General features: G+C 42.7%; 1 protein-coding gene across 2 annotated transcripts in view; it reads left to right on the top strand.

Moving 5' to 3' along the window:
• The window catches only part of LOC110507348 (matrix metalloproteinase-23), a 29,221-nt gene extending 6,769 nt beyond the window's left edge, over positions 1-22,452 (top strand). For both annotated transcript variants that reach the window (XM_021587280.3, XM_021587279.3), the window contains 6 exons: positions 10,193-10,332; positions 10,462-10,629; positions 16,107-16,271; positions 16,607-16,717; positions 17,353-17,479; positions 17,862-22,452. In XM_021587280.3, coding sequence (XP_021442955.1) covers positions 10,193-10,332; positions 10,462-10,629; positions 16,107-16,271; positions 16,607-16,717; positions 17,353-17,479; positions 17,862-18,054 — 904 coding nt within the window. In that variant the 3' untranslated portion in view covers positions 18,055-22,452. The remainder of the gene's footprint in view (positions 1-10,192; positions 10,333-10,461; positions 10,630-16,106; positions 16,272-16,606; positions 16,718-17,352; positions 17,480-17,861) is intronic.
• Positions 22,453-26,203: the final 3,751 nt, after the last annotated feature.

Raw genomic sequence — 26,203 nt, 5'->3', positions numbered from 1 at the left:
CAAGGATGAACCAGACTTGTGGAGGTCTACAACTTTTTTTCTGAGGTCTTGCTTGATTTCTTTTGATTTTCCCTTGATTTTAAGCAAAGAGGCACTGCGTTTGAATGTAGGCCTTGAAATACAGCCTTAGGTACACCTTCAATTGGTTCAAATGATGCCAATTAGCCTATCAGAAGCTTCTAAAGCCATGACACAATTTTATGGAATTTCTCAAGCTGTTTAAAGGCATAGTCAACTTAGTGTATGTAAACTTCTGACCCACTGGAATTGTGATACAGTGAATTATAAGTAAAATCATCTGTCTGTAAACAATTGTTGTAAAAATTACTTGTGTCATGCACAAAGTAGATGTCCTAACCGACTTGCCAACACTATAATTTGTTAACAAGAAATTTGTAGAGTGTTTGAAAAACAAGTTTTATTGACTCCAACCTAAGTGTATGTAAACTTTCGACATCAACTGTATGTAAACATTATTAAAGCAGACTGCACCACCCACACCTGCAAGGCTCTCCAGAGGGTGGTGCAGTCTGCTTTAATAATGTTTACATACAGTTGATGCCGAAAGTTTACATACACTTAGGTTGGAGTCATTAAAAGTTGCCGTACCAGGCGATGATGCAGCCCGACAGGATGCTCTCAATTGTGACAAGCCAAATTTCTTCAGCCTCCTGAGGTTGAAGAGGCTCTGTTGCGCCTTCTTCATCACACGGTCTGTGTGGGTGGACCATTTCAGTTTGTCCGTGATGTGTACGTTGAGGAACTTAAAACATTCCACCTTCTCCACTGCTGTCCCATTGATGTGGATAGGGGAATGCTCCCTCTGCTGTTTCCTGAAGTCCACAATAATCTCCTTTGTTTTGTTGACGTTGAGTGAGAGGTTGTTTTGCTGACACTAGTACCCTCACCTCCTCCCTGTAGCTGTCTCATCATTGTTGGTGATCAAGCCTACTACTGTTGCGTCCTCAACAAACTTAATGATTGAGTTGGAGGCGTGCATGGCCACGCAGTTATGAGTAAACAGGGAGTACAGGAGGGGACTGAGCACACACCCTTGTGGGGCCCCAGTGTTGAGGATCAGCGAAGTGGAGATGTTGTTTCCTACCTTCATAACCTGTAGGTGGCCCGTCAATTAGTCTAGAACCCAATAGCACAGGGCGGGTTTGAGACCCAGGTCCTCTAGCTTAATGATGAGCTTGGAGGGTACTATGGTGTTGAATGCTGAGCTATAGTCAATGAACATAGGTATTCCTCTTGTCCAGATGGGACAGGGCAGTGTGCAGTGTTATGGCGATTGCATTTTCTGTGGACCTATTGGGGCGGTAAGCAAATTGAAGTGTGTCTAGGGTGACAGGTAAGGTAGAGGTGATTTGATCCTTGAGTAGCCGTTCAAAGCACTTCATAATGACTGAAGTGAGTTCTACGGGGCTATAGTAATTTAATTAGTTTACCTTTGCCTTCTTGGGTACAGGAACAATGGTGGCCATCTTGAAGCATGTGGGGACAGCAGACTGGGATAGGGAAAGATTGAATATGTCCGTAAACACACCAGCCAGCTGGTCTGCACATGCTCTGAGGATGCTGCTAGGGATGCCGTCTTGCGAGGGTTCACACGTTTAAATGTCTTACTCACGTCAGCCACGGAGAAGGAGAGCCCACAGTCCATGGTAGCGGGCCATGTCGGTGGCACTGTATTATCCTCAAAGCGGGCAAAGAAGGTATTTAGTTTGTCTTGAAGCAAGATGTCGGTGTCTGTGACATGGCTGGTTTTCTTTTTGTAGTTGTAATTGTCTGTAGACCCTGCCACATACGTCTCGTGTCTGAGCCTTTGAATTGCGACTCCACTTTGTCTCTATACTGACATTTCGCTTGTTTGATTGCCTTGCGGAGGGAATAACTACACTGTTTATATTTGGCCATAATCCCAGTCACCGTTCCATAGTTAAATGCGGTGGTTCGTGCTTTCAGTTTTGCGTGAATGCCGCCATCTATCCACGATTTCTGGTTAGGGTAGGTTTTAATAGTCACGGTGGGTACAACATCTCCTATGCACTTCCTTATAAACTCACTCGTCGAATCACAGCCCAGGATCTTTTTACATTTTGTCGTGTTAGAGCCTGAATTTTAAATTATATTGAGGTTTTGTGTCACTGGCCTACTGACAACAATGTCAAAGTGTAATTATGTTTTTAGAATTGTTTTACACATTAATTACAAATGAAAACTGTAATGTCTTGAGATGTCTTGAGTCAATTCAACCCCTTTCTTATTGCAAATAGGTGCTTAACGAGTCCCACAATAAGTTGCATGGAATCACTCTGTGTGCAATAATAGTGTTTAACATGATTTTTTTTATGACTACCTCATCTCTGTACCCCACACATACAATTATCTATAAGGGCTATAAGGCGAATTTCAAGCACAGATTCAACCACAAAGACCAGGGAGGTTTTCCAATGACTCGCAAAGAAGGGCACCTATTGTAGATGGGTAAAATAAAAAAAGCAGACATTGAATATCCCTTTGAGCATGGTCAAGTTATTAATTACATTTTGGATGGAGTATCAATACACACAGTCACTACAAAGATACAGGCGTTCTTCCTAACTGAGTTTCCGGATTGGAAGGAAACCGCGGCGGGATTTCACCATCAGGTGACTTTAAAACAGTTACAGAGTTTAATGGCTATGATAGGAGAAAACTGTTGGATCAACAACATTGTAGTTACTCGACAATGCTAACCTAATGACAGAGTGGGAAAAAAGGAAGCTTGTACAGAATACAAATATTCTAAAACATGCATCTTGTTTGCAATAAGACACTAAATTAAAACTGCAAGAAATGTGCCATTATGTTTGGGGCAAATACAACACAACACATCACTGAGTACCACTGTTCATATTTTCAAGCATGGTGGTGGCTGCATCATGTTATGGGTATGCTTGTCATTGGCAAGGACTAGGAAGTTTTTTAGGCTAACAATAAATGGAATAGAGCGAAGCACAGACACCACCACGGGTGTTGCGGGGGGCTGTTGCGGTGACTGTATTACCGCCACACCGGCGGTCACGAGTCATGAAGGCAGTCACATTTCACAGTTACATTTCGATAATTAGGCTTCTCCAAGCTCTGATAATGCTGTTGGTCATTAGTAGCCTGCCAAACTTGCTAACTGCCTGATACTCAGCACTCTGTTGTCCCTCTTATCACTGCGTCCTCCATTCGCTAATTAAGTGCGTAGATGACATGTATTTTTTCCCGCTGCCCCTGTTTCGAGACAGGTGCATGATAATGGTCCATTCTAAATCAAAATGAATATCACACATATATTATTTAGTATATGTAAATACAATAATAAATCAAGAATAGTCTGATGGGTGACAATATTAGCCTATCACTTGTGAATTATATATTATCACTTGTGAATGATGCCCAGCATAAGGTTTGTAATCACAACTAAAGCGTCCAAATAACTTCTCAAAATTAAGCACATTAATCCGCTTTACAAAGGCCGTAGAGCCTAACTGGCATTCATAAGCAGTGTGCTTCAAGTTTGGGGAAGATCATTTTCACCATAAAAATGCACCTTTATAATAAAAGCATTACATGCAGAATCGCATTTGCGGACACTTTTGAGAATGGTGTTTTCCCGCTAATGGAACATTCCTGCTTATAGCCTTTCTGCGCTTATAATGTGCAGGAATAGCCTAATAGTTTAGCCGTGTGCACATTGCTGCGCATATCATTTGAATAAATAGCCTAATAGTTTATAAACATTTAAAACTAAAACGTCTAAACTAAACGTCTGTCAGCGTCATTGCATAAAAAAGTTTGTTTGATGCTAGTGGTTGTATTCATTTGGGATCTATCGTATCACACAACTGTCCCAGACAATGCTTGGAATATTTATTTCTCACACAGAATAGGATAGTTAAACTTTTGTACTACGGGGGATAGTAGATTGACGTAGGCTAGTGCTTTTGCTGTTTGTTAGGCCTACTCATTTTGTTGACTAAAAGTAAACGTGGACAGTTCTTCCAATATCTTCAATATGCACCTCGCAGTTGCGTTCCCGATGTGTCCGTCTCCATTGTAGCCTGTGAGAAAGACCCAATCACGTGATGGAGTGCCCTGCGAGTGAGATGAGAGGTGCTTTTAGGGAGCATTATGGCCACACAAAAGGGATGCCGCTGGGAAATGTGAGGGCTTCTCTAATTGTGAATTGGAAATTGACAGAGTGTATACTGCCTGCGCAAAAAACAAAGCAGACCTCATGCCTTTCAAGGGAGAAGTAGAAGAAGTAGAAAAGTATAAAAGTCTATATACAGCATGTGCAAATGAGGTAGGATAAGAAGCTGCTCTGACAGCTGATGCTTAAACCTAGTGAGGGAGGTAAGAGTCTCCAGCTTTAGTGATTTTTGCAGTTCGTTCCAGTCATTGGCAGCAGAGAACTGGAAGGAAAGGCGGCCAAAGGAAGAATTGGCTTTGTGGGTGACCAGTGAGATATACCTGCTGGAGCGTGTGCTACGGGTGGGTGCTGCTATGGTGACCAGTGAGCTGAGATAAGGTGGGGCTTTACCTAGCAGAGACTTGTAGATGACCTGGAGCCAGTGGGTTTGTGAGTATGAAGCGAGGGCCAGCCAACGAGAGCGTACAGGTCGCAGTGGTGGGTAGTATATGGGGCTTTGGTGACAAAACAGATGGCACTGTTATAGACTGTATCCAATTTGTTGAGGAGAGTGATGGGGGCTATTATGTAAATGACATCACCGAAGTCGAGGATCGGTAGGATGGTCAGTTTTACAAGGGTATGTTTGGCAGCATGAGTGAAGGATGCTTTGTTGCGAAATAGGAAGCCAATTGTAGATTTAATTTTGGATTGCAGATGTTTAATGTGACCCTGGAATGAGAATTTACAGTCTAACCAGACATTTAGGTATTTGTAGTTGTCCACATATTCTAAGTCAGAACCGTCCAGAGTAGTGATGCTGGACGGGCTGGCAGATGTGGGCAGTGATCGGTTGAAGAGCATGCATTTAGTTTTACTTGCATTTAAGAGCAGTTGGAGGCCACGGAAGGAGAGTTGTATGGCCATGAAGCTCGTTTGGATGTTAGTTAGCACAGTGTCCAAAGACGGGCCAGAGGTATACAGAATGGTGTCGTCTGCGTAGAGGTGGATCAAAGAATCACCAGCAGCAAAAGCGACATCATTGATGTATACAGAGAAGAGAGTCGGCCCGAGAATTTAACCCTGTGGCACCCCCATAGAGACTGCCAGAGGTCTGGACAACAGGCCCTCTGATTTGACACACTGAAGGCGAGGCAATCATTTTAGAAACCAAGGCTGTTGCGTCTGCCTATAAGAATCTGGTGATTGACAGAGTCGAAAGCCTTAGCCAGGTCGATGAATACGGCTGCACAGTAATGTCTCTTATCGATGGCGGTTATGATATTGTTTAGGACCTTGAGCGTGGCTGAGGTGCACCCATGACCAGCTCTCAAACCAGATTGCATAGCGGAGAAGGTACGGTGGGATTCGAAATGGTCGTAATCTGTTTGTTAACTTGGCTTTCGAAGACCTTAGAAAGGCAGGGTAGAATAGATATTGGTCTGTAGCAGTTTGGGCCAAGAGTGTCTCCCACTTTGAAGAAGGGGATGACCACGGCAGCTTTCCAATCTATGGGAATCTCAGACGATATGAAAGAGGTTGAACAGGCTAGTAATAGGGGTTGCAGCAATTTCGGCAGATAATTTTAGAAAGAGAGCGTCCAGATTGTCTAGCCCGGCTGATTTGTAGGGGTCCAGATTTTGCGGCTCTTTTAGAACATCAGCTATCTGGATTTGGGTGAAGGAGAAGTGGGGAGGCTTGGGCGAGTTGCTGTGGGGGGTGGAGGGCTGTTGATCGGGGTAGGGGTAGCCAGGTGGAAAGCATGGCCAGCCGTAAAAAAAATGCTTTTTGAAATTCTCAATTATAGTGGATTTATCGGTGGTGACAGTGTTTCATAGCCTCATTGCAATGGGCAGCTGGGAGGCGGTGCTCTTATTCTCCATGGACTTTACAGTGTCCAATAACTTTTTAAAGTTTGTGCTACAGGATGCAAATTTCTGCTTGAAAAAGCTAGCCTTAGCTTTCCTAACTGCCTGTGTATATTTGTTCCTAACTTCCCTGAAAAGTTGCATATCACGTGGGCAATTCGATGCTAATGCAGAACGCCACAGGATGTTTTTGTGTTGGTCAAGGGCAGTCAGGTCTGGAGTGAACCAAGGGCTATATCTGTTCCTGGTTCTATTTTTTTTTAATGGGGCATGCTTATTTAAGATGGTGAGGAAGGCACTTTTAAAGAATAACCAGGCATCCTTTACTGACGGGATGAGGTCAATATTCTTCCAGGATACCCGGGACAGGTTGATTAGATAGGCCTGCTCGCTGAAGTGTTTTACGGTGATGAGGGGTGGTCGTTTGACCGCAGACCCATAACGGATGCAGGCAATGAGGCAGTGATAGCTGAGATCTTGGTTGAATACAGCAGAGGTGTATTTGGAGGGCAAGTTGGTCAGTTGGTATGAGGGTCAGTTGGTATGCTATTTGGTTCTTCTGAAATTGACTGCATTTTCTTCATATCATGTTACTTTAGACTTGTCTAAAATAAATAATGGATTTATTGTAAAGGTGTAGGCTATATTACATGGCTTTATTATACTTTTTAAAATGTAGATACTCCATAGGTCTGCATCACTGGCTTGTAGGCTATGTGTGGAAGCCAGGAGATGCTAAATGTGTTTATGTTAATTGAGGTACCAACAGTTATTTGCTTGACAATAACCGGCTGACAAAATTTAGTGACCGCCACAGCCCTACGTATGCCTTTGTCTTTACATTTTAAAAAAATAGTTTTGTTCTCTAGCTGTTGTCTATTAATGTTCTTTATTATGTCATGTTTCATGTTTTGTGTGGACCCCAAGAAGAATAGCTGTCGCATTAGTATGTAACATCATTTGGAGTCGCCTGGCACAGACTCCATATGAGAAGGGTATACTGATATAAAACTTTAATGTGGAAAAAGAAAGGCCCTACTCAAAAAGCTCCTGCAAGGACATCAAAATGTTCACCAAAGACCTCTGAAAAGGAGAAACTCCTTTAACCTGACACCAAATTGTGAATGAGAGACTGACGAACAACCCTCTTGTAAAGGGTGCACGCGACGACTGTGTAGTCGTAATCACGTTTGAGGGTAAACTCATAGCCGTCAAATTCAACCTTTCAGGGGCCAAACCCACAGATCCCATATCTGTGGTCATGGGTGCCAAACTCTCCTGTGCGCCTGGGACAATAGACCCAATGACACAAAACCCACCACAGGTCCCCGCAGAGTGCACAGATTGAGAAGAACAGACGACAACACACAGTTTTGTTGCTTTTTTAATCAGAACAACAGTTTAATTCTGTGCTAACATAATTGCAAAAGGGTTTTCTAATGATCAATTAGCCTTTTAAAATTATAAACTTGGATTAGCTAACACAACGTGCCATTGGAACACAAGAGTGATGGTTGCTGATAATGGGCCTCTGTACGCCTATGTAGATTTTCCATTAAAAATCAGCCGTTTCCACCTACAATAGTCATTTACAACATTAACATTGTCTACACTGTATTTCTGATCAATTTGATGTTATTTTAAGAGACAATAACAATAACAACTTTCTTTCAGAAACAAGGACATTTCTAAGTGACCCAAAACTTTTGAATGGTAGTGTATGCTGTTGGACCTTACCAACACATGGCCCTCCAACATGGGAAGGGAACGCCTCAGCGCCAACAAAACAGTCTGTAACTCTAGATCATATATATGCAGCTCCCTTTCCGCTGTTGACCAAATCCCTCTGTCCGAGTACAGAGTAACACCATGAGCCTTTTACACTTTGTCCAGCTGATCCGCCGAGAACCGGCACTGTTTATTATTCGGAAGCTAAGTAACTTGGCAGCTTTCCATCCATCGGCGGTGTGCAAACGAGCCCTGCCTCCTTCATACCCTCTACATTCATTAACTCATCCATAACCTGGCAGCACCAGCCTGGCTGAATGAGGGGAATCCCAGGTCGTCTTTAGCTCATCTGCAAAATGTTTAAACAGAGCTAAGCGACGCTTCACTTCTGCAGGGACAGAAGGTAAATACCTTCCCCCAAACCTGGAGTATGTCCACTGAGGGGGAGAAGATGGCCAATCCACAACCAGGTGATCTGCCGCCTTACAACACAGCTTCATCAAAGGCGCATTAACCACCAACAGTTCACTCTCCCCGCCAAATCCAAAGCCGAGGCTTTAGGTTGCCCCAGACTGATGTCATCCGATTAGTTAGCCTTTTTAAACTTACTCTTACCACTGGCCACTTCCTTCAGAAAGGAAGCACTGGCTAAACAAGCAGAGCAGAAATTAATGGGGTAATAGCAAACACAAATCCTACCCAAGCAAGGAAGCATTAGCTACACAAGTAGAGCAGAAAGTAGTTTGCTTTAAGCAAACACAAAAACCGATACCAATACCCAAAACTCTCAAAATCTAGGGGGATGAGTACTCCCCACTAACAGACACCGAAGTCAGAGGCAAATCTCGTAGTCTTTGTGTGCTTGAAAAGTTTGCTTGAAAAGGCGAGCTGAAGAGAGAAGAATTGAGGAAATGGATGTGAGCCCCAGTATTATAACCAGGAAGGCAAGGCTTTCAAGGGCGGACTCTCACATGAATTGACACTGGAGAGACGAAGCAGGTACAGGGAGTCAAGCATTTACTAAGGAACGGACACGGAACGAGACAGGAACAGCATCAGCACAAGAGTAACAAAGACAAAAACAATTAATGCATCAGCAGGTACTAGGGCAGGGGAACTGACAAATATAGGGGAGGTAATAAACATGTGATGAGTGAGTCCAGGTGAGTCCAATATCGCTGATGCGCGTGATGAGGGAAGGCAGGTGTGCGTAATTGATGATGGCAGGAGTGCGTGATGCAGGGCAGCCTGGCGCCCTGAAGTGCCAAGGGGGGAAGAGCGGGAGCAGGCGTGACAGTACCCCCCCTCTAGGGGCGCCAGCCTGCTTCTAACCTGGGCGAAACGGCCGAGACATAGGCGCTGGGCAAGCCGGTTGGGGCGTGGAAAACCCGACAAACCGGCAGGAGCGTGGGAGCGTGGCGAGCCGGCTGAGACATGGGGGCATGACGAACCGGCTGAGGCAAGGACGCCTGTCGATCCGTCTGCAATGAGGGAGCCCGATGATCCGGTGGAGCGTGACATGGAATGGAAACCTGCTGAGCCAACCGAGGCAAGGAAACATCTCGAGCCAGCCAGGGCGTGGAAGCCCAACGGCCTGGCTTAGGCACCCCCAGTTCCATCGGTGGCCGAATCCACCCCGATGTCACCAACAAAACAAAAAAACTTCTGGGCCGGCTTGGCGAACAAGACCTGACGATCCGGCTGAGGCCCAACGTGGGATGGGCGCCTTCCGAGCCAACCGGGGCAAGGAAACCATTCGAGCAAGCTAAGGCGTGGAAGCCTGACGAGTTAGCTAGGCACCTCCGGTTCCATCAACGGTGACCCAGAGCTGACGTCACCACCAACCGGAACACCAGTACTCCCGCTGCTTCGAATGTCGGCTGATGCATTCTGTCACATGAATTGACGCTGGAGAAGCGAAGCAGTTATGGGGAGTCAAACATTTAGTAAGGAACGGACATGGAACGAGACAAGAACAGCGTCAGCACAAGGGTAACAAAGACAAAAACAGTTAATGCATCAGCAGGGAACAGAGCAGGGGAACTGACAAATATAGGGGAGGTAATAAACAAGTGATGAGTGAGTCCAGGTGAGTCCAATATCGCTGATGCGCATGACGAGGGAAGGCAGATTGAAGGCAGATTGTGCAGTTGATTATGGTAGGAGTGCGTGATGCAGGGCAGCCTGGCGCCCTCAAGCGCCAAGGGGGGAAGAGCATCCATTGGCCTGTTGGGCGTTTTTCAGGTGAATACGGTTGATCGTTGACTCCCTATAGTATGTTATACTGAATGACCGACTGAAAGGGAACAGCAATATGCTTTTGGGAATCCAAGTTCGTCGCATTGTCTGTCACTTTCCAATCTATACTTGTTTCTGTCTTTCTGTTCACATCTGTCTGTATGTCTGCGTGTCCATTCACGTCTGTCAGGATCGTGAAGTTTCCCAACACACTGAACAAAGACGGCACCCGCAAGGCCATCAGCATTGCGTTCTCCAAGTGGAGCGACGTGTCCCCTCTCTACTTTGCTGAAATCACAAACCCCAACAAGAGTGCTGACATTATCATCGGTAAGACCACATAATTAAATAGAACCTGACAGTATCACTATGGATTAGACATTAATAAGTTAAAGGTGTGTGTGTGACTTTAATTCACCCTGCTTTAAATGTGTGCGCGTGGTGTGCTCATGCTTCCAGGCTTCTACACGTGGAACCACACAGACTGCTGGTGGTCTCCATTGCACCCCTGTTTTGATGGGCTAAACGGGGAGTTGGCCCATGCCTTCCTGCCCCCGCGCGGGGAGATCCACTTTGACAACCATGAGTTCTGGATCCTGGGGAAGTCCCGCTTCAGCTGGAAACAAGGTGGAAAGACTCTGCTCCCTGTCTGTCTGTGCTCCGATTCTCTATCCTCCCCCAAAAAGTGTACTCGTTCACTTTCCCCCACCCATGGATTTCAAAGGAATCGATTGACGTTGATGACATCTTTTTTAGATGCTTTTGTCAGATGTAAACTTGATGTTGTCTTGAAAAAAAAACTGTTTACCTGGTTGTAATAGAGACCAGTTGGTTATAATCTGGTTGACGTATCCTCAACCAGAAAACCAGTTTACAACCAGAGGTGCACTTGATATTGTGTGTGTTAGATGGGCACAAAGAGGTTGCACTTTGTGCTGACTCTGCTCGCCAGACGAGCTACTGTAAATCGAACATACTTCCGTTATCCCCCTTGTCCTTTTTGGGGGTGGAAAATTGTATTTATTGGTTTTCACAACATTCAATAAGTCATGTGATATTCAGTAATTCAATTTTTTAAGCACAGCAAATAACAAAAACAAACAACAAACAAACAAAAACAAAAAACATACAGCACATAGATACATCACACTAATGTATTGTATCATACAATAATATTTAGGTAACTGCATATACAGGTAACTGCAAAAACAAAGGAAACACCAACATAAAGTGTCTCAATAGGGCGTTGAGCAGCTTCAATGCACCTTGGCATAGATCAGGGGCATCATGCACCCAAAACATCTGAGGGGGCACAAAGTATGTGAGGATGTCTGGGGGTGGTACGTAGGGGGGCTAGGCCCACCGTCCTTAAGTTGGACAATTTAGAATTTTTCAAACACCTAAAACAGCCTTTTCCTGCAATCGAGAGCCATAATCATTATGATAAAAAAAACGTGTTTATTTTTCTGCATGTCTAAGCATACCTCTTGAGCTGTCTGTATCCTCCTGACTGGTGGCTATTTTTTTAAAGAAGCAAAATATGCTTCTCTGCAACAATCTGGGTAAAAGATTGAAAGGCATGTGAGTCTTACTTAGTACATTTAGTTGTTGTTTGCTTTTCTAAAGTCCCCCAACCTTGCCAGCAGGCATGCCAGCTAAGACAGTTAGACAAGCTAGCTACTCTAACTTGATTGATAGCCTGAAATGGTTTCTTGGTAGCTAGTTATGAGGTTGGGAATTTATCGGGGCTAGCTGAAGCCAACTTCATAAAAGTGCTAGGTGGCTAGTAGTATTACAGAGAAACAAACAACAACAACAGAAAATGTATATATACAGTATATACATTGCCTTCATAAAGTATTCACACAGCTTGACTTTTTCAACATTTTATTGTGTTACAAAGTGTATTTTTTTCTCCCCCCAAAATATTTTATTAGTCAATCAATCAAATGTATTTATAAAGCCCTGTTTACATCAGCAGACGTCATAAAGTGCTATACAGAAATCCAGCCTAAAACCCCAAACAGCAAGCAATGCAGATATAGAAGTACAGAAGAATTCCCTAGAAAGGCAGAAACCTATGAAGAAACCTAGAGAGGAACCAGGCTCTGAGGGGTGGGCCAGTCCTCTTCTGGCTGTGCTGGATGGAGATTATAAGAGTACATGGCCATTAAGGCCACTGTGGCCCGGTCCGATACCTCCTGACAGGGCCAACCAGGCAGGATATAACACCACTCACTTTTCCAAAGCACAGCTCCCATATCAACAGACCACCAACTTACTACCCTTAGACAAAACTTATAGCCCACGAAGATCTCCTCCACCACACAAGCTCAAGGGGGAGAAACAACGGACAGGAAGATCACGTAAGTTTCTCAAACCACTCAAGTGACTCACCCCTCCTAGGGACGGCATGGAAGAGCACCAGTAAGCCAGTGACTCAGCCCCTGTAATAGGGTCAGAGGCAGAGAATCCCAGTGGAGAGAGGGGAGCTGGCCAGGCAGAGACAGCAAGGGTAGTTCGTCGCTCCAGTGCATTGCCGTTCACCTTGCACCCCTGGGCTAGACTACACTCAATCATAGGACCTACTAGTGATGAGTCTTCAGTAAAGACTTAAAGGTTGAGACCGAGTCTGTGTCTCTCACATGGATAGGCAGACCATTCCATAAAAATGGAGCTCTATAGGAGAAGGCCCTGCCTCCAGCTGTGTGCTTAGACATTCTAGGGACAATAAGGAGGCCTGTGTCTTGTGACCGCAGTGTACGTACGGCAGGACCAAATCGGAGAGATAGGTAGGAGCAAACCTATGTAATGCTTTGTAGGTTATCAGTAAAACCTTGAAATCAGCCCTAGCCTTAACAGGAAGCCAGTGTAGAGAGGCTAGTACTACTATTAGCCACATTAATGGAAAATAAAATATATTGATTAGATATGTATACAACGCCCTGGGTCAATAAATGTTAAAATCATCTTTCGCAGCGATTATAGTTGTGAGTCTTTTTAGGTAAGTCTCTAAAAGCCTTGCACAACTGAATTGTACAATATTTGCCCATTATTCTTGAAATAATTATTCAAGCTCTTTCAAGTTGGTTGTTGATCATTGCTAGACAGACAAGTCTTGCCATAGATTTTCAAGCCTATTTAATTAAAAACTGTAACTACGCCACTCAGGAACATTCAACGTTGTCTTGGTAAGCAACTTCAGTGTTTATTTGGCCTTGTGTTTTAGGTAAATGTCCTGCTGAAAGGTGAATTCACCTCCCAGTGTCTATTGGAAAGCAGATTGAACCAGGTTTTCCTCTAGGATTCTGCCTGTGCTTGGCTCTATTACGTTTATTTTTTATCCTAAAACACTCCCTGGTCCTTGCCAATGACAAGCATACTCATAACATGTTGCAGCCACCACCATGCTTACATATGAAGAGTGGTACTCAGTGATGTGTTGTGTTTGCCCCAAACATAATGCTTTGTATTCAGGACAAAAAGTGAATTTCTTTGCCACATTCTTTGCAGTATTACTTTAGTACCTTATTACAAACAGAATGCATGTTTTGGAATATTTGTATTCTGTACAGGCTTCATTCTTTTCACTCTGTCATTTATGTTAGTATTGTGGAGTAACTACAATATTGTTAATCCATCCTCAGTTATCTCCTATCACAGCCATTAAACCCAGTAACTGTTTTAAAGTCACATTGGCCACATTCACATGGTGAAATCTCTGAAATCTCCCACAACTGAGTTAAGAAGGGCGCCTGTATCTTTGTAGTGACTGGGTATATTGATACACCATCCAAAGTATAATTAATAATTAGTATCATGCTCAAAGGGATATTTAATGTTTTTTACCCATCTACCAATAGGTGCCCTTCTTTGAGAACCATTGGAAAACCTCCCTGATCTTTGAGGTTGAAATTATTTTCTCAGCTGCAGGACATTACAGAAAATTGTATATATACAGTTGAAGTCGGAAGTTTACATACACCTTAGCCAAATACATTTAAACTCAGTTTTTCACAATTCCTGACATTTCATCCCAGTAAAAATGTAATCCCAGTTTAAATATATTTGGCTAAGGTGTATGTAAATTTCTCAACTTCAACTGTATTTTTGTACTTTAATTTAGCTAGGCAAGTCAGTTAAGATCAAATTCTTATTTAAAATGACTGCCTACTGGGAAACAATGGGCTAGGGGGCAGACCGACAGATTTTTACCTTGTCAGCTCAGGGATTTGATCCAGCAACCTTTCAGTTATTGGCCCAATGCTCTAACCACTATGTTCCTGCCACCCCTTTGGGGTACTGAAATGGGGTAGTCATTTAAAAATCATGTTAAACACTATTATTACATACAGATTGAGTCCATGCAACGTATTATGTGACTTGTTAAACACATTTTCACTGCTGAATTTATTTAGGCTTGCCATAACAAAAGGGTTGAATACTTATTAACTCAAGACATTTAAGCTTTTCATTTTTAATTCATTTGTAAACCTTTCTAAAAACATAATTCCACTTTGACATTATGGGGTATTGTGTGTAGATCAGTGACACAAAATCTCAATTGAATCCATTTTAAATGCAGGCTGTAACACAACCAAATGTGGAAAATGTCAAGGAATGTGAAGACTTTCTGAAGGCACTATATGCTCCACATGACAAAAAGTATGTGGACATCTACTCATCAAACATTTCATTCCAAAATCATGGTTATTAATATGGAGTTGGCCGCTATAACAGCCTCCACTCTTCTGGGAAGGCTTTCCATGAGCTGTTGGAACATTGCTGCGGGGACTTGCTTCCATTCAGCCACAAGAACATGAGGTCGGGCACTGATGTGATTAGGCCTGGATCGCAGTCGGCATTCAAATTCATCCCCAAGGTGTTCGATAAGGTTGAGGTCAGGCCTCTGTGCAGGCCAGTCACGTTCTTCCACACAGATCTCGACAAACCATTTCTGTATGGACCTCACTTTGTGCACAGGGGCATTGTCATGCTGAAACAGGAAAAGGCCTTCCCCAAACTGTTGCCACAAAGCTGGAAGCACAGAATCCTCTAGAATTGCATTATTCCTCCTCCACCAAACTTTACAGTTGGCACTATGCATCCGCCAAACCCAGATTTGTCCGTCGAACAGCCAGACGGTGAAACTAGATTCATCACTCCAAAGAACGTGTTTCCACTGAGTCCAATGGTGTGGAGCTTTACACCTCACCAGCCGAGGCTTGGCATTGCGCATGATGATCTTAGGCTTGTGTGCAGCTGCTCGGCCATGGAAACCCAATTCATGAAGCTCCAGACAAAAAATGATTGTGCTGACATTGCTTCCAGAGGCCGTTTGGAACGCATTAGTTAGTGTTGCAACCGAGATCAGACAATTTTTACACGCTACGTGCTTCAGCACTTGCCGGTCCAATTCTGTGACCTTGTGTGGCCTACCACTTCGCATTTGAGCCGTTGTTGCTCCAAGATGTTTCCACTTCACATTTTACAGCACTTACCCTTGACCGGGGCAGCTCTAGCAGGGCAGAAATTTTACGAACTGACTTGTTGGAAAGGTGGCATTCTGTGACGGTGCCACGTTGAAAGTCACTGAGCTCTTCAGTAAGGCCATTGTACTGCCAATGTTTGTCTATGGATATTGCATGGCTGTGTGCTCGATTTTATACACCTGTCAGCAATGGGTGGGGCTGAAATAGCTGAATCCACTAATTTGAAGGGGTGTCCACATACTTTTGTATATATAGTGTATATGTATATTTTTGAACTGGACAAATCTGAGGTTACACGTGCACCTGTGTCGCCTATGAGCATGATGCCTCTGGCATAAATTCTACAAGTGTCTAGAACTCTATTGGAGGGTTTCGACAACATTCTTCCACGAGAAATACCACACACACACACACACACACTCTCATTTACTCGTGTTTCCTTTTTTTTGGAAGTTACCTGTATATACCAACACACGATTCTAGAATCTTTAAGTTTCCTCAACCATGATCACGTCTATAATGACTCTACGTATTCTACCCAGGGATCCCAATCCCCCTTGTCCTTTGATATAAGTTGTGTACCTGCGTAATTGTGTCTATTCCCTCCCCCAGGTGTATGGTTGAATGACCTGGTACAGGTTGCGGCTCATGAGATCGGGCACGCCCTGGGACTGTGGCACTCCCGTGACCCCCAGGCCCTGATGCACCCCAATGCCACCTACACGGGACAGAGGAACATTGCCCAGGACGACATCTGGGGAATCCAGCGCCTCTATGGTGAAGGAACACTCAGATCAATCATATGTTTTTTTGTTTGTGTGCGAGGATACATTAAGACTTTATATATATATATATATATATATACATGTATTGTAACGATGTAGTTTCTAACATTGTCTTAACATTGTATTAACATATTCTCTATTCCCCCAAATCCCGCTCAACTCATTGTGCAATTACAACACAATAACAAGACAAATACCACAGTACCATGTAACGTGTTAATACAATGTTGTTGATACACAAGTGATTCGTTTTAATTACACAGGTATAAGACATAACACTAAGAAAACGTTAATACCACAAATGTCTATATGTGTGTTGTATTCCAGGATGCACAGACAAGAAGCGCGTGTGTGATCCATGGGCTCGCCTTGGCTTCTGCGAAAGGAGGAAGAGCTTCATGAAGAAACACTGTGCCCGCCGCTGCGACCTCTGCTATGGTCAGACAGGCATATTGTCCACTCTTGATTGTACATTCATTTAAGAACACTGCAGTTCACCAGTTGGATTTTATATTGAATGTAAAGTTGCATTCTCCATGTATCTACATCTATTAACAGCATGCTTTTAAGACTGTCTTAAGCCAGCAAATGGATCAGGACTCAATAGTTAATGTGGATCTAGCCTGGTTTTGATAGATTTGATTTCGGACCTGCCTGGGTTTGTAAGAAGCTTTGGATGACAACATTTGCGAAACGGATAACTAAAATGCCTAAACCTTGTGTTATGTTGCACAAATTCAGGATTTAGCTTGCCCAACTCTGTGTTCTGTGTCCTCCCTTGTCCTACTGTACTGATATCACTTCTGTGGCATATGTTTTATCCCCAAATAGACTCATCTTTACACAAATCCTCGCATCATATCTTCTCTCCTCTTTCTCAACCATATTGGAGGAGAACGTCCAAAGTCTCTCCCCTCAGACCTTCTCTTCCGGTTTGTTTTGAGAAGGAGGAGAAGAAATAGGATGCGAGCAATTGAGGAAAGATGAACTGAGAAAAACCCACAGAGGAATATTAGGCCTATCTTGTGGGGGAAGTATCATGACTGTCCTGGTATTTCACTCACTTCCTGTAGAGCCTCTTGAGGCCGTTACCACACCAACTCCACTGCCTTCCAACGTCAAGGTCAAGATGGTTCCTCGTGGAAAGGTTGTGGGCTTCCGCTGTGGGACGAAGAATCCTAGATCGCCTCCCAAAGTCAGGTGAGAAAATAGTCTAAATACAGTAATGTACAAATCATATTTTTGGTGTTTATTGGACAGGATAGAGAGCGAGAGAAGTAGATGGAGGAGAGATGGTGCTAGAACAGTGGGTTGGAATCGAACCAATGCACATAGTGGCAGTACACAATACAAGTGATCCAGAGGCAGGGGCAGACGGCTTGTCCAAATCTCAGACCACTATATACCATAAATAATGGTCAGATTCTCCCATTGCTCTGTCAGGTCTTTTTATGGGAGTATTTCTTATTTTACTGTGACTATGTTTCTGGCAAAGGTTGTTGGACATATGTACATAACATTTTAATGATTGATTCCTCTCTCCCCGTGCTTGTCCCTGGTATGACCTTTGACCTTGCTCCAGCTGGTACAAGGATGGAGAACAGCTCCTGATCTCTATCCCCGGCTACATCATCATGAAGGGCCGCGACCTCCGCATCGTTGCCAACGAGTTTAACGAGGGCACTTACACCTGTCGCGTCCATCGTAGCGGCAATGTGGTCTCTGCAAACTCCTGGGCCATCCGGCTGAAGCCTGAACAGCCCTCCAACAGTTGAGCTGAACGGAGTGAGTGAGGGAAGGGAAGAATGAGAGCTGGGAAGGAAAGTATAAGGCATGGAGGAAAAGAGGACGAACCCACAGCTGTGCCACATGTGCCTCTCCGCTAGCCGCAGTGGAATGCAGGTGGCAACAATTATAATATTAAAATGGAACTCAGCAATTTGACATCATACACCATGACGACTTCCTGATATTTAAAATCTGCCAAGACTGCCACATATTGGACCATATTCACTCAGGGGTCGTGAGCTCTGGTTCAGAGGGGTTGGGTTAAATGCGGAAGACACATTTCAGTTGAAGACATTCAGTTGTACAACTGACTACGGTAGGTATCCCCCTTTCCCTAAAATAAAAACCCCCAACAGAAAACAGAAAACCTTCCTTGAGTTTAACCTTAGAATCAACAGATAATTTACCAATGGAAACAACCCTCTAGTCTAGAGCCAATAGTGTCAGTCTTGGCAGATTGAAATTCTGTTGTTGTTAATGTCTGTAAACAGGAAGTTTCCCCGGTTTGTAGGATGATATCATATAGCTGAGTCTACCTTTAAGCAGGCTGTACTCTGACAGTACTCCCCAGGTCATAAATGGGATAGACCCCAGCGCTCAGCCTTATACTTCATTCATCATCAAGGACATCAGACTTTAAGATCCAGACAGAAAAGACTAGCTTTGCTCACCCTTTAAATGTGATGACTGTCATTTCCATTCAGTTGTTGTATTGATATATCTCACTTTGTAAAATGTCTAGGACAGAGTTGATATTTCTAGTAATATGTTTTGAGAAAAATGGTGGAAATATGATGCAGCTATCACTGTGTGTACAGTACTTACGGAAAGTATTCGCAGATTTAAGTCAGAACTGATATTAGGGCACTCAAGCCCCGTTTATGCCTGGTTCTAACATGCATCCTGGTCTTGTCCACATTCTGATCGTGCCCACATTCTCAGACATGCATTAATGCGATGACTGCATTAATGCGATGACTGTTATCTTATCAAATCAATTAATTATTATTGAATTAGTATGTGATTAAATTACTCGTGTAACAATTAACTCAGTAACTTGGGGCACCAGGGGGAAAACGTATTTAACGAGTTACTCTCTCTCGAATTAAACTCTTATAAGATATAGTTCAAGTCGGAAGTTTACATACACTTAGGTTGGAATCATTAAAACTCGTTTTTCAACCACTCCACAAATTTCTTGCTAACAAACTATAGTTTTGGTAAGTCAGTTATGACATCTACTTTGTGCATTACACAAGTATTTTTTCCAACAATTGTTTACATTCAGATAATTTCACTTATAATTCACTGTATCACAATTCCAGTGGGTCAGAAATTTACATACACTAAGTTGACTGTGCCTTTAAACAGCTTGGATAATTCCAGAATATCATGTCTTAAGAAGCATGATGGGCTAATTGACATAATTTGAGTCAATTGGAGGTGTACCTGTGGATGTATTTCAAGGCCTACCTTCAAACTCAGTGCCTCTTTGCTTGACATCATGGGAAAATCAAAAGAAATCAGCCAAGACCTCAGAAAAAAAATTGTAGACCTCCACAAGTCTGGTTCATCCTTGGGAGCAATTTCCGAATGCCTGAAGGTACCACGTTCATCTGTACAAACAATAGTACGCAAGTATAAACACCATGGGACCACGAAGCCGTCATACCGGTCAGGAAGGCGACACGTTCTGTCTCCTAGAGATGAACGTACTTTGGTGTGAAAAGTGCAAATCAATCCCAGAACAACAGCAAAGGACCTTGTGAAGATGCTGGAGGAAACAGGTACAAAAGTATCTATATCCACAGTAAAACGAGTCCTACAGTATATCGACATAACCTGAATGGCCGCTCAGCAAGGAAGAAGCCACTGCTCCAAAAACCACCATAAAAAAGCCAGACTACAGTTTGCAACTGCACATGGGGACAAAGATTGTACTTTTTGGAGAAATGTCCTTTGGTCTGATGAAACAAAAATAGAACTGTTTGGACATAATGACCATCGTTATGTTTGGAGGAGAAAGGGGGAGGCTTGCAAGCCGAAGAACACCATCCCAACCATGAAGCATGGCGGTGGCAGCATCATGTTGTGGGGATGATTTGCTGCAGGAGGGACTGGTGCACTTCACAAAATAGATGGCATCATGAGGTTGTAACGCTTCTTGTCTGGGGAAGGAGAGGAGGACCAAGGTGCAGCGTGGTAAGTGTTCATATTATTTAATGAAATATGCAACACTAGACAAAACAACAAACATGACAAACAAACATTCCTGAAATGTGAAACAAAAACACTAAACAGGAAACAACCACCCACAAAACACAATGGAAAACAGGCTACCTAAATATGGTTCTCAATCAGGGTGTCACGGTTTTCTAGGTGTGAAGGAGAGTCGGACCAAAATGCGGCGTGTAGATTGCGATCCATGTTTATTTAAACTGAAGCAACACGAATCTAAATACAAACACTACAAAACAATAAATGTAACGAAAACCGAAACAGCCTAATACTGGTGCACATACACACAGAACAAGGACATCAAGACACTAAGGATAATCACCCACCAAAACCCAACACCAAACAGGATACCTAAATATGGTTCCCAATCAGAGACAATGACGAACACCTGCCTCTGATTGAGAACCATATCAGGCCAAACATAGAACTAGACAAACTAGACATGTAACATAGAATGCCCACCCAGCTCACACCCTGACCAACCAAAACATAGAAACATACAAAGCAAACTATGGTCAGGGTGTGACACAGGGACAACGATTGACAGCTTCCTCTGATTGAGAACCATACCAGGCCAAACACAGAAATAGAAAATCATAGACAAACTAACATAGACAACCCACCCAACTCACGCCCTGACCATACTAAAACAAAAGACAAAACAAAGGAACTAAGGTCAGAACGTGACAGAGGTAGGAAAATGATGTGGATACATTGAAGCAACATCTCAAGACATCAGTCAGGAAGTTAAAGCTTGGTTGCAAATGGGTCTTCCAAATGGACAATGACCCCAAGCATACTTCCAACATTGTGGCAAAATGGCTTAAGGACAACAAAGACAAGGTATTGGAGTTGCCATCACAAAGCCCTGACCTCAATCCTATAGAAAATGTGTAGGCAGAACTGAAAAAGTGTGTGCGAGCAAGGAGGCCTACAAACCTGACTCAGTTACACCAGCTCTGTCAGGAGGAATGGGCCAAAATTCACCCAACTTATTGTGGGAAGCTTGTGGAAGGCTACCCAAAATGTTTGACCCAAGTTAAATAATTTAAAGGCAATGCTACCAAATACTAATTGAGTGTATGTAAACTTCTGACCCACTGGGAATGTGATGAAAGAAATAACAGCTATTATTCTGACATTTCACATTCTTAAAATAAAGTGGCCTAACTGACCTAAAACAGGGAATTTGTACTTGGATTAAATGTCAGGAATTGTGAAAAACTGAGTTTAAATGTAGTTGGCTAAGGTGTATGTAAACATTGGTCTTATTCTGGGTTATTGTCCTGGTGAAATGTGAAACTCTTATCCAGGCGGTCAACAGACTGAATATGTTTTACCTGGGCTTTGCACCATTTTTCTTTTGACTCTGCTAGTATTGTGGAGTGACTGCAATGTTGTTTATCTTTTTTCCCCCCATCTGAGCCAAGGAACTCTAGATATTTCACAATCACCATGGCCTCGCGGTGACATTGCATTACCTTCCTCTCCGGCAGCTCAGTTAGCATAGATGGACAGATCTTTGTGTCGTATGGAGGATGTGATAAATCATTCACAGCTTAATTATTAACTTGACCATGCTTAAAGGACCCTCTTCTGATCTGTAGGGGTAGCTTTGAGGTTAAATATTTGCTTGAAATCTATCACAAATATGGGTATTTATTCTGAAATAATGTAAACAAATGTTGTTGCACAAAGAGATGGACTCCATTACATTTATTTAGTGACTAGTTAAGGACATTACTGCAATTTTGAATGGATTAGGTTTGCCACAGGAAAGGGGGTGAATATGTATGCATTCAAGCAGAAATTCATTTTTAGAACATTTCTATATTTTGTCTCTCCCTTTAAAGAGGAGGTAGGATGTGCAGATCAGTGAAAATAAAATGACAATGTTATTCATTTTTGTATTTAACGCAACATGTGAAAACTGCAATTGAAGTGAATACTATTGCCTATGATGTTTTTGTACCATGTTAAATTGTTTGGTATATATTGTAGAAAAAATATGAGAATTCAGATATTTTCACTCCTGTGTAACACGGAATGGTTGCCAGAAATGTATATGCACCAACACCACTTTTGAAATATGCAACAACACATTGCCAAACATTGACCATTGTATATTAAAGTGATTTTACTTCAAAGTTGAGTATTTTTCTTTTAACATTTTAGTCCTGTTACAACTGATTGTAGTCAACAGGTTAACAGTATGACAAGACAGACATGCCCTTTGCCATTGAAAAGCTAAAATAAAAACAAGATTTGTATTTGTATTTATTACCATTAGCTGCTGCCAAGGCAAATTAATCCAAATGAAGGCAGTTTATACAATTGTAAAAACATTTCAATACATTCACAGACCGTGTGCCCTCAGGCCCTTACTCCACCACTACCACATATATACAGTACAGAATCCATGTGTACGGGTGTATAGTAACAGATGCTATCGTGTGTTTGAGTTTGAATTTATTACATTTTTTACAGGGACAGTGCACATTAATCAATGTTTCAGTAAATGTGCCAGTTTTAGCCAGCCGGCTAATTTTCAACCGCAGTCCCTGGGCAGGTTATTATTAAAAACAATTACAATAACAAACCAGACAATCATTGAGCAGTGAGCACACGCAGAGCAACATAGGACAAGCAAGACATAGCATACAGACAGAGCAACATAGCACAAAAAGCAACAAGGCAAAATTCATAAAAACAACAAAGTGTTTCCAAGATTTTCCCAACTCATGAGCTCATGCTTTCTGAGGATGTAACAGTGATGACGGCTATTGGGCTTCCTATCAAGCACTTTGAGAGCCTGTTTGTAGACAGACTGAATAGGTTTTAATGTTGTACAGCAAGCTTGGGCCCAACTAGTCAAGCAGTATGTTAAGTGGGGGAGTATCATAGATTTGAAGTACAGTTTTGCTACCTCCGCAGTCAAAAATGTTGTATAAATCGGAAATTAGCTAGGTTGAATTTGGTTATTTGAATGACCTTTTTCACATGCTTTTTATTAGAGAGGTTGGAATCAAGTATGATGCCAAGGTACTTAAAATCAGATACCACCTGGAGCTTCTCCCCTGACACAAATCTGGCTCAGTAGCATCTGTTGCCCTCTTTGTGAAGAACATGCAGAGTTTTTTTCACATTGAGATGCAAACACGAGTCACTGAGCCACTTTGTAACCTGGACTATTACAGTAGTGAGTTCTTGTGCAGCTTGTTGTTTGCTCTTTGCATGCAAATATATCACTGTATCATCTGCATACATTTGAACTTCAGACCCAGTACAGACAGAAGGCAGATCATTAATGTACAGGCTGAACAGGAGGGGCCCCCGTATTGACCCTTGGGGCACACCCACATCATAGCTAAGAGTGGGCGACAGCTCATTGCTTACTCTGACACACTGAGTTCTGCCTTCAAGGTAGGATTTCATCCATCTCAAGGCATCTGGGGAAAACTTGTACTTGGACAATTTTGTGATGAGAATCTAATGGTTAACAATATCAAAAGCCTTCCTTAGGTCCATAAACACATCCCCAACAACACCCCCTTTGTCCATCTTGGACTTCACATTTTCCAGAAGAAATCAGTTGGCCGTTTCTGTGGAGTGTTTCGCTCTGAAGCCAAACTGCATGGAGTGTAATGTGGAGGGGCTGTTGTTGAGGTGGGCAATCAGTTGTTCTGCTACACACTTTTCAACAACCTTCGACACCACAGGTAGTATACTAATGGGCCTGTAGTTACTCACGTCAGCAGGGTCACTCGATTTAAAGATGGCCGTTACTATGGCCGACTTACATACCCTTGGAAACACCCCCAGACCAATAGATGTGTTGGTGACCTTAGTAATGGGGCCAATGAGTGACTCTGTAGTTTTTAAGAAAGGTAGAGTCCATCCCAAACACATCTTTGGCTTTAGAGTTCTTTAGTGAGCTAATCACCTTGTTCACCTTTGTCTCAGAAACCTCCCCTATGATGAAGACAGGTTGAGCGTCATTCACTAGCACTGAGCCCAAGAAACCAGTGGAGGGGTTCTGTGTCAGTACCCTGACAGAGTCAATAAAGTAGGAATTGAAGGCTATTGCTATTTCGACTGCATCCTGTGTTAGATTGTTATTCACCATGATTTCTAGTCTTTTTGCAGTGTTACTATGGTCTTTTCCTGTTAACTTTTTCAGATTCTCCCAGATCAATTTAGAATTTCCCTTTGCATCACCAATTATGTTAATAAAAAAGTTTACCTTGGCCTGTCCGATTTCTTTCATCACCTTATTTCTCAACATGGTAAACCTACGTCTGTCATGCTCTTATTTGAATTTTAGGGCTGTTTTTAGAGCATAATCTCGTTCTTGCATCAATTTCCAGACTTCTCCATTTAGCCAAGGAAGAGTGCTCTTTTGGCCAGGTTTGGATTTGATTTTCTTTAGGTGTGTATGTATGCATGTGTCTGTGCCTGTGCCTATGTTTGTGGTGCTTCACAGTCCCCGCTGTTCCATAAGGTGTTTTTTTAATGTTTTTTAAGTCTAATTTTTCTGCTTGCATGAGTTATTTGATGTGGAGTAGAGTTCCATGTAGTCATGGCTCTATTTAGTACGGTGCCTGTTCCATAGTCTGTTATGCACTTGGGGACTGTGAAGAGACCTCTGGTGGCATGTCTTGTATGGTATGTATGCATGGGTGTCCGAGATGTGTGCCAGTAGTTCAAACAAACAGCTCGGTGCATTCACCATATCAATACCTCTCATAAATACAAGCAGTAATGAAGTCAATCTCCACTTTGAGTCAGGAGAGATTGACATGCATATTACTAATATTAGCTCTCCATGTAAATCCAAGGGCCAGCCGTGCTGCCCTGTTCTGAGCCAATTGCAATTTTCCTAAGTCCTTTTTTGTGGCACCTGACCACATGATGGAACAGTAGTCCAGGTGCGACAAAACTAGGGTCTGTAGGACCTGCCTTGTTGATGGTGTTGTTAAGAAATTGTGAACTGTAAATTGTTTACTGTAAAATAGCATTGTATCTGGTCAAACACAATTTTTTCCAAAAGTTTACTAAGGATTGGCAACAGGCTGATTGGTCGACTATTTGAGCCAGTAAAGGGGGCTTTACTATTCTTAGGCGGCAGAATGACTTTAGCTTCCCTCCAGGCCTGATGGCACACACTTTCTAGTAGGCTTAGATTGAAGATGTGGCAATATCATCTGCCATTATCCTCAGTAATTTTCCATCCAAGTTGTCAGGCCCAAGTGGCTTGTCATTGTTGATAGACAACAATAATTTTTTCACCTCTTCCACAGTAACTTTACGGAATTTAAAATGACAATGCTTGTCTTTTATAATTTGGTCAGTTATACTTGGATGTGTAGTGTCAGCATTTGTTGCTGGCATGTTATGCTTGCTAAACCTGACAATTAAAAAATCATTAAAGTAGTTAGCATTATCAGAGGGTTTTGTGATGAATGAGCCATCTGTTTCAATGAATGATGGAGCTGAGTTCGCTTTTTTTTCCCAGAATTTCATTGAATGTCTTCCAAAGCTTTTTACCATCATTCTTTATTTCATTTATCTTTGTTTCATAGTATAGTTTCTTCTTCTTTTCATTTAGGTTAGACACGGGATTTCTCAATTTGCAATACGTTTGCCAATCGGTTGTGCAGCCAGAGTTATTTGCCATTCCTTTGTAGTTTGTAGTTTTTCAACTCTTGGCCTATTGAAAACACAGTGTCTATGGGGTCAAATTGCACTTCCTAAGGCTTCCACTAGATGCCAACAGTCTTTACAACCTTGTTTGATACTTATACTGTGAAGTGGGGGCTCATAAGGACTCTTTTAGTCAGTGGTCTGGCAGAGTGCCAAGAGCCAGTAAAGGGGGCTTTACTATTCTTAGGCGGCAGA

The sequence above is a fragment of the Oncorhynchus mykiss genome, chromosome 27, assembly GCF_057628025.1.
Source record: "Oncorhynchus mykiss isolate SJ-2025 chromosome 27, ASM5762802v1, whole genome shotgun sequence".
Lineage (NCBI taxonomy): Eukaryota > Metazoa > Chordata > Actinopteri > Salmoniformes > Salmonidae > Oncorhynchus > Oncorhynchus mykiss.
Note: the sequence above shows the minus strand (reverse complement) of the source record. Positions and strands in the feature narration are given on the sequence as shown.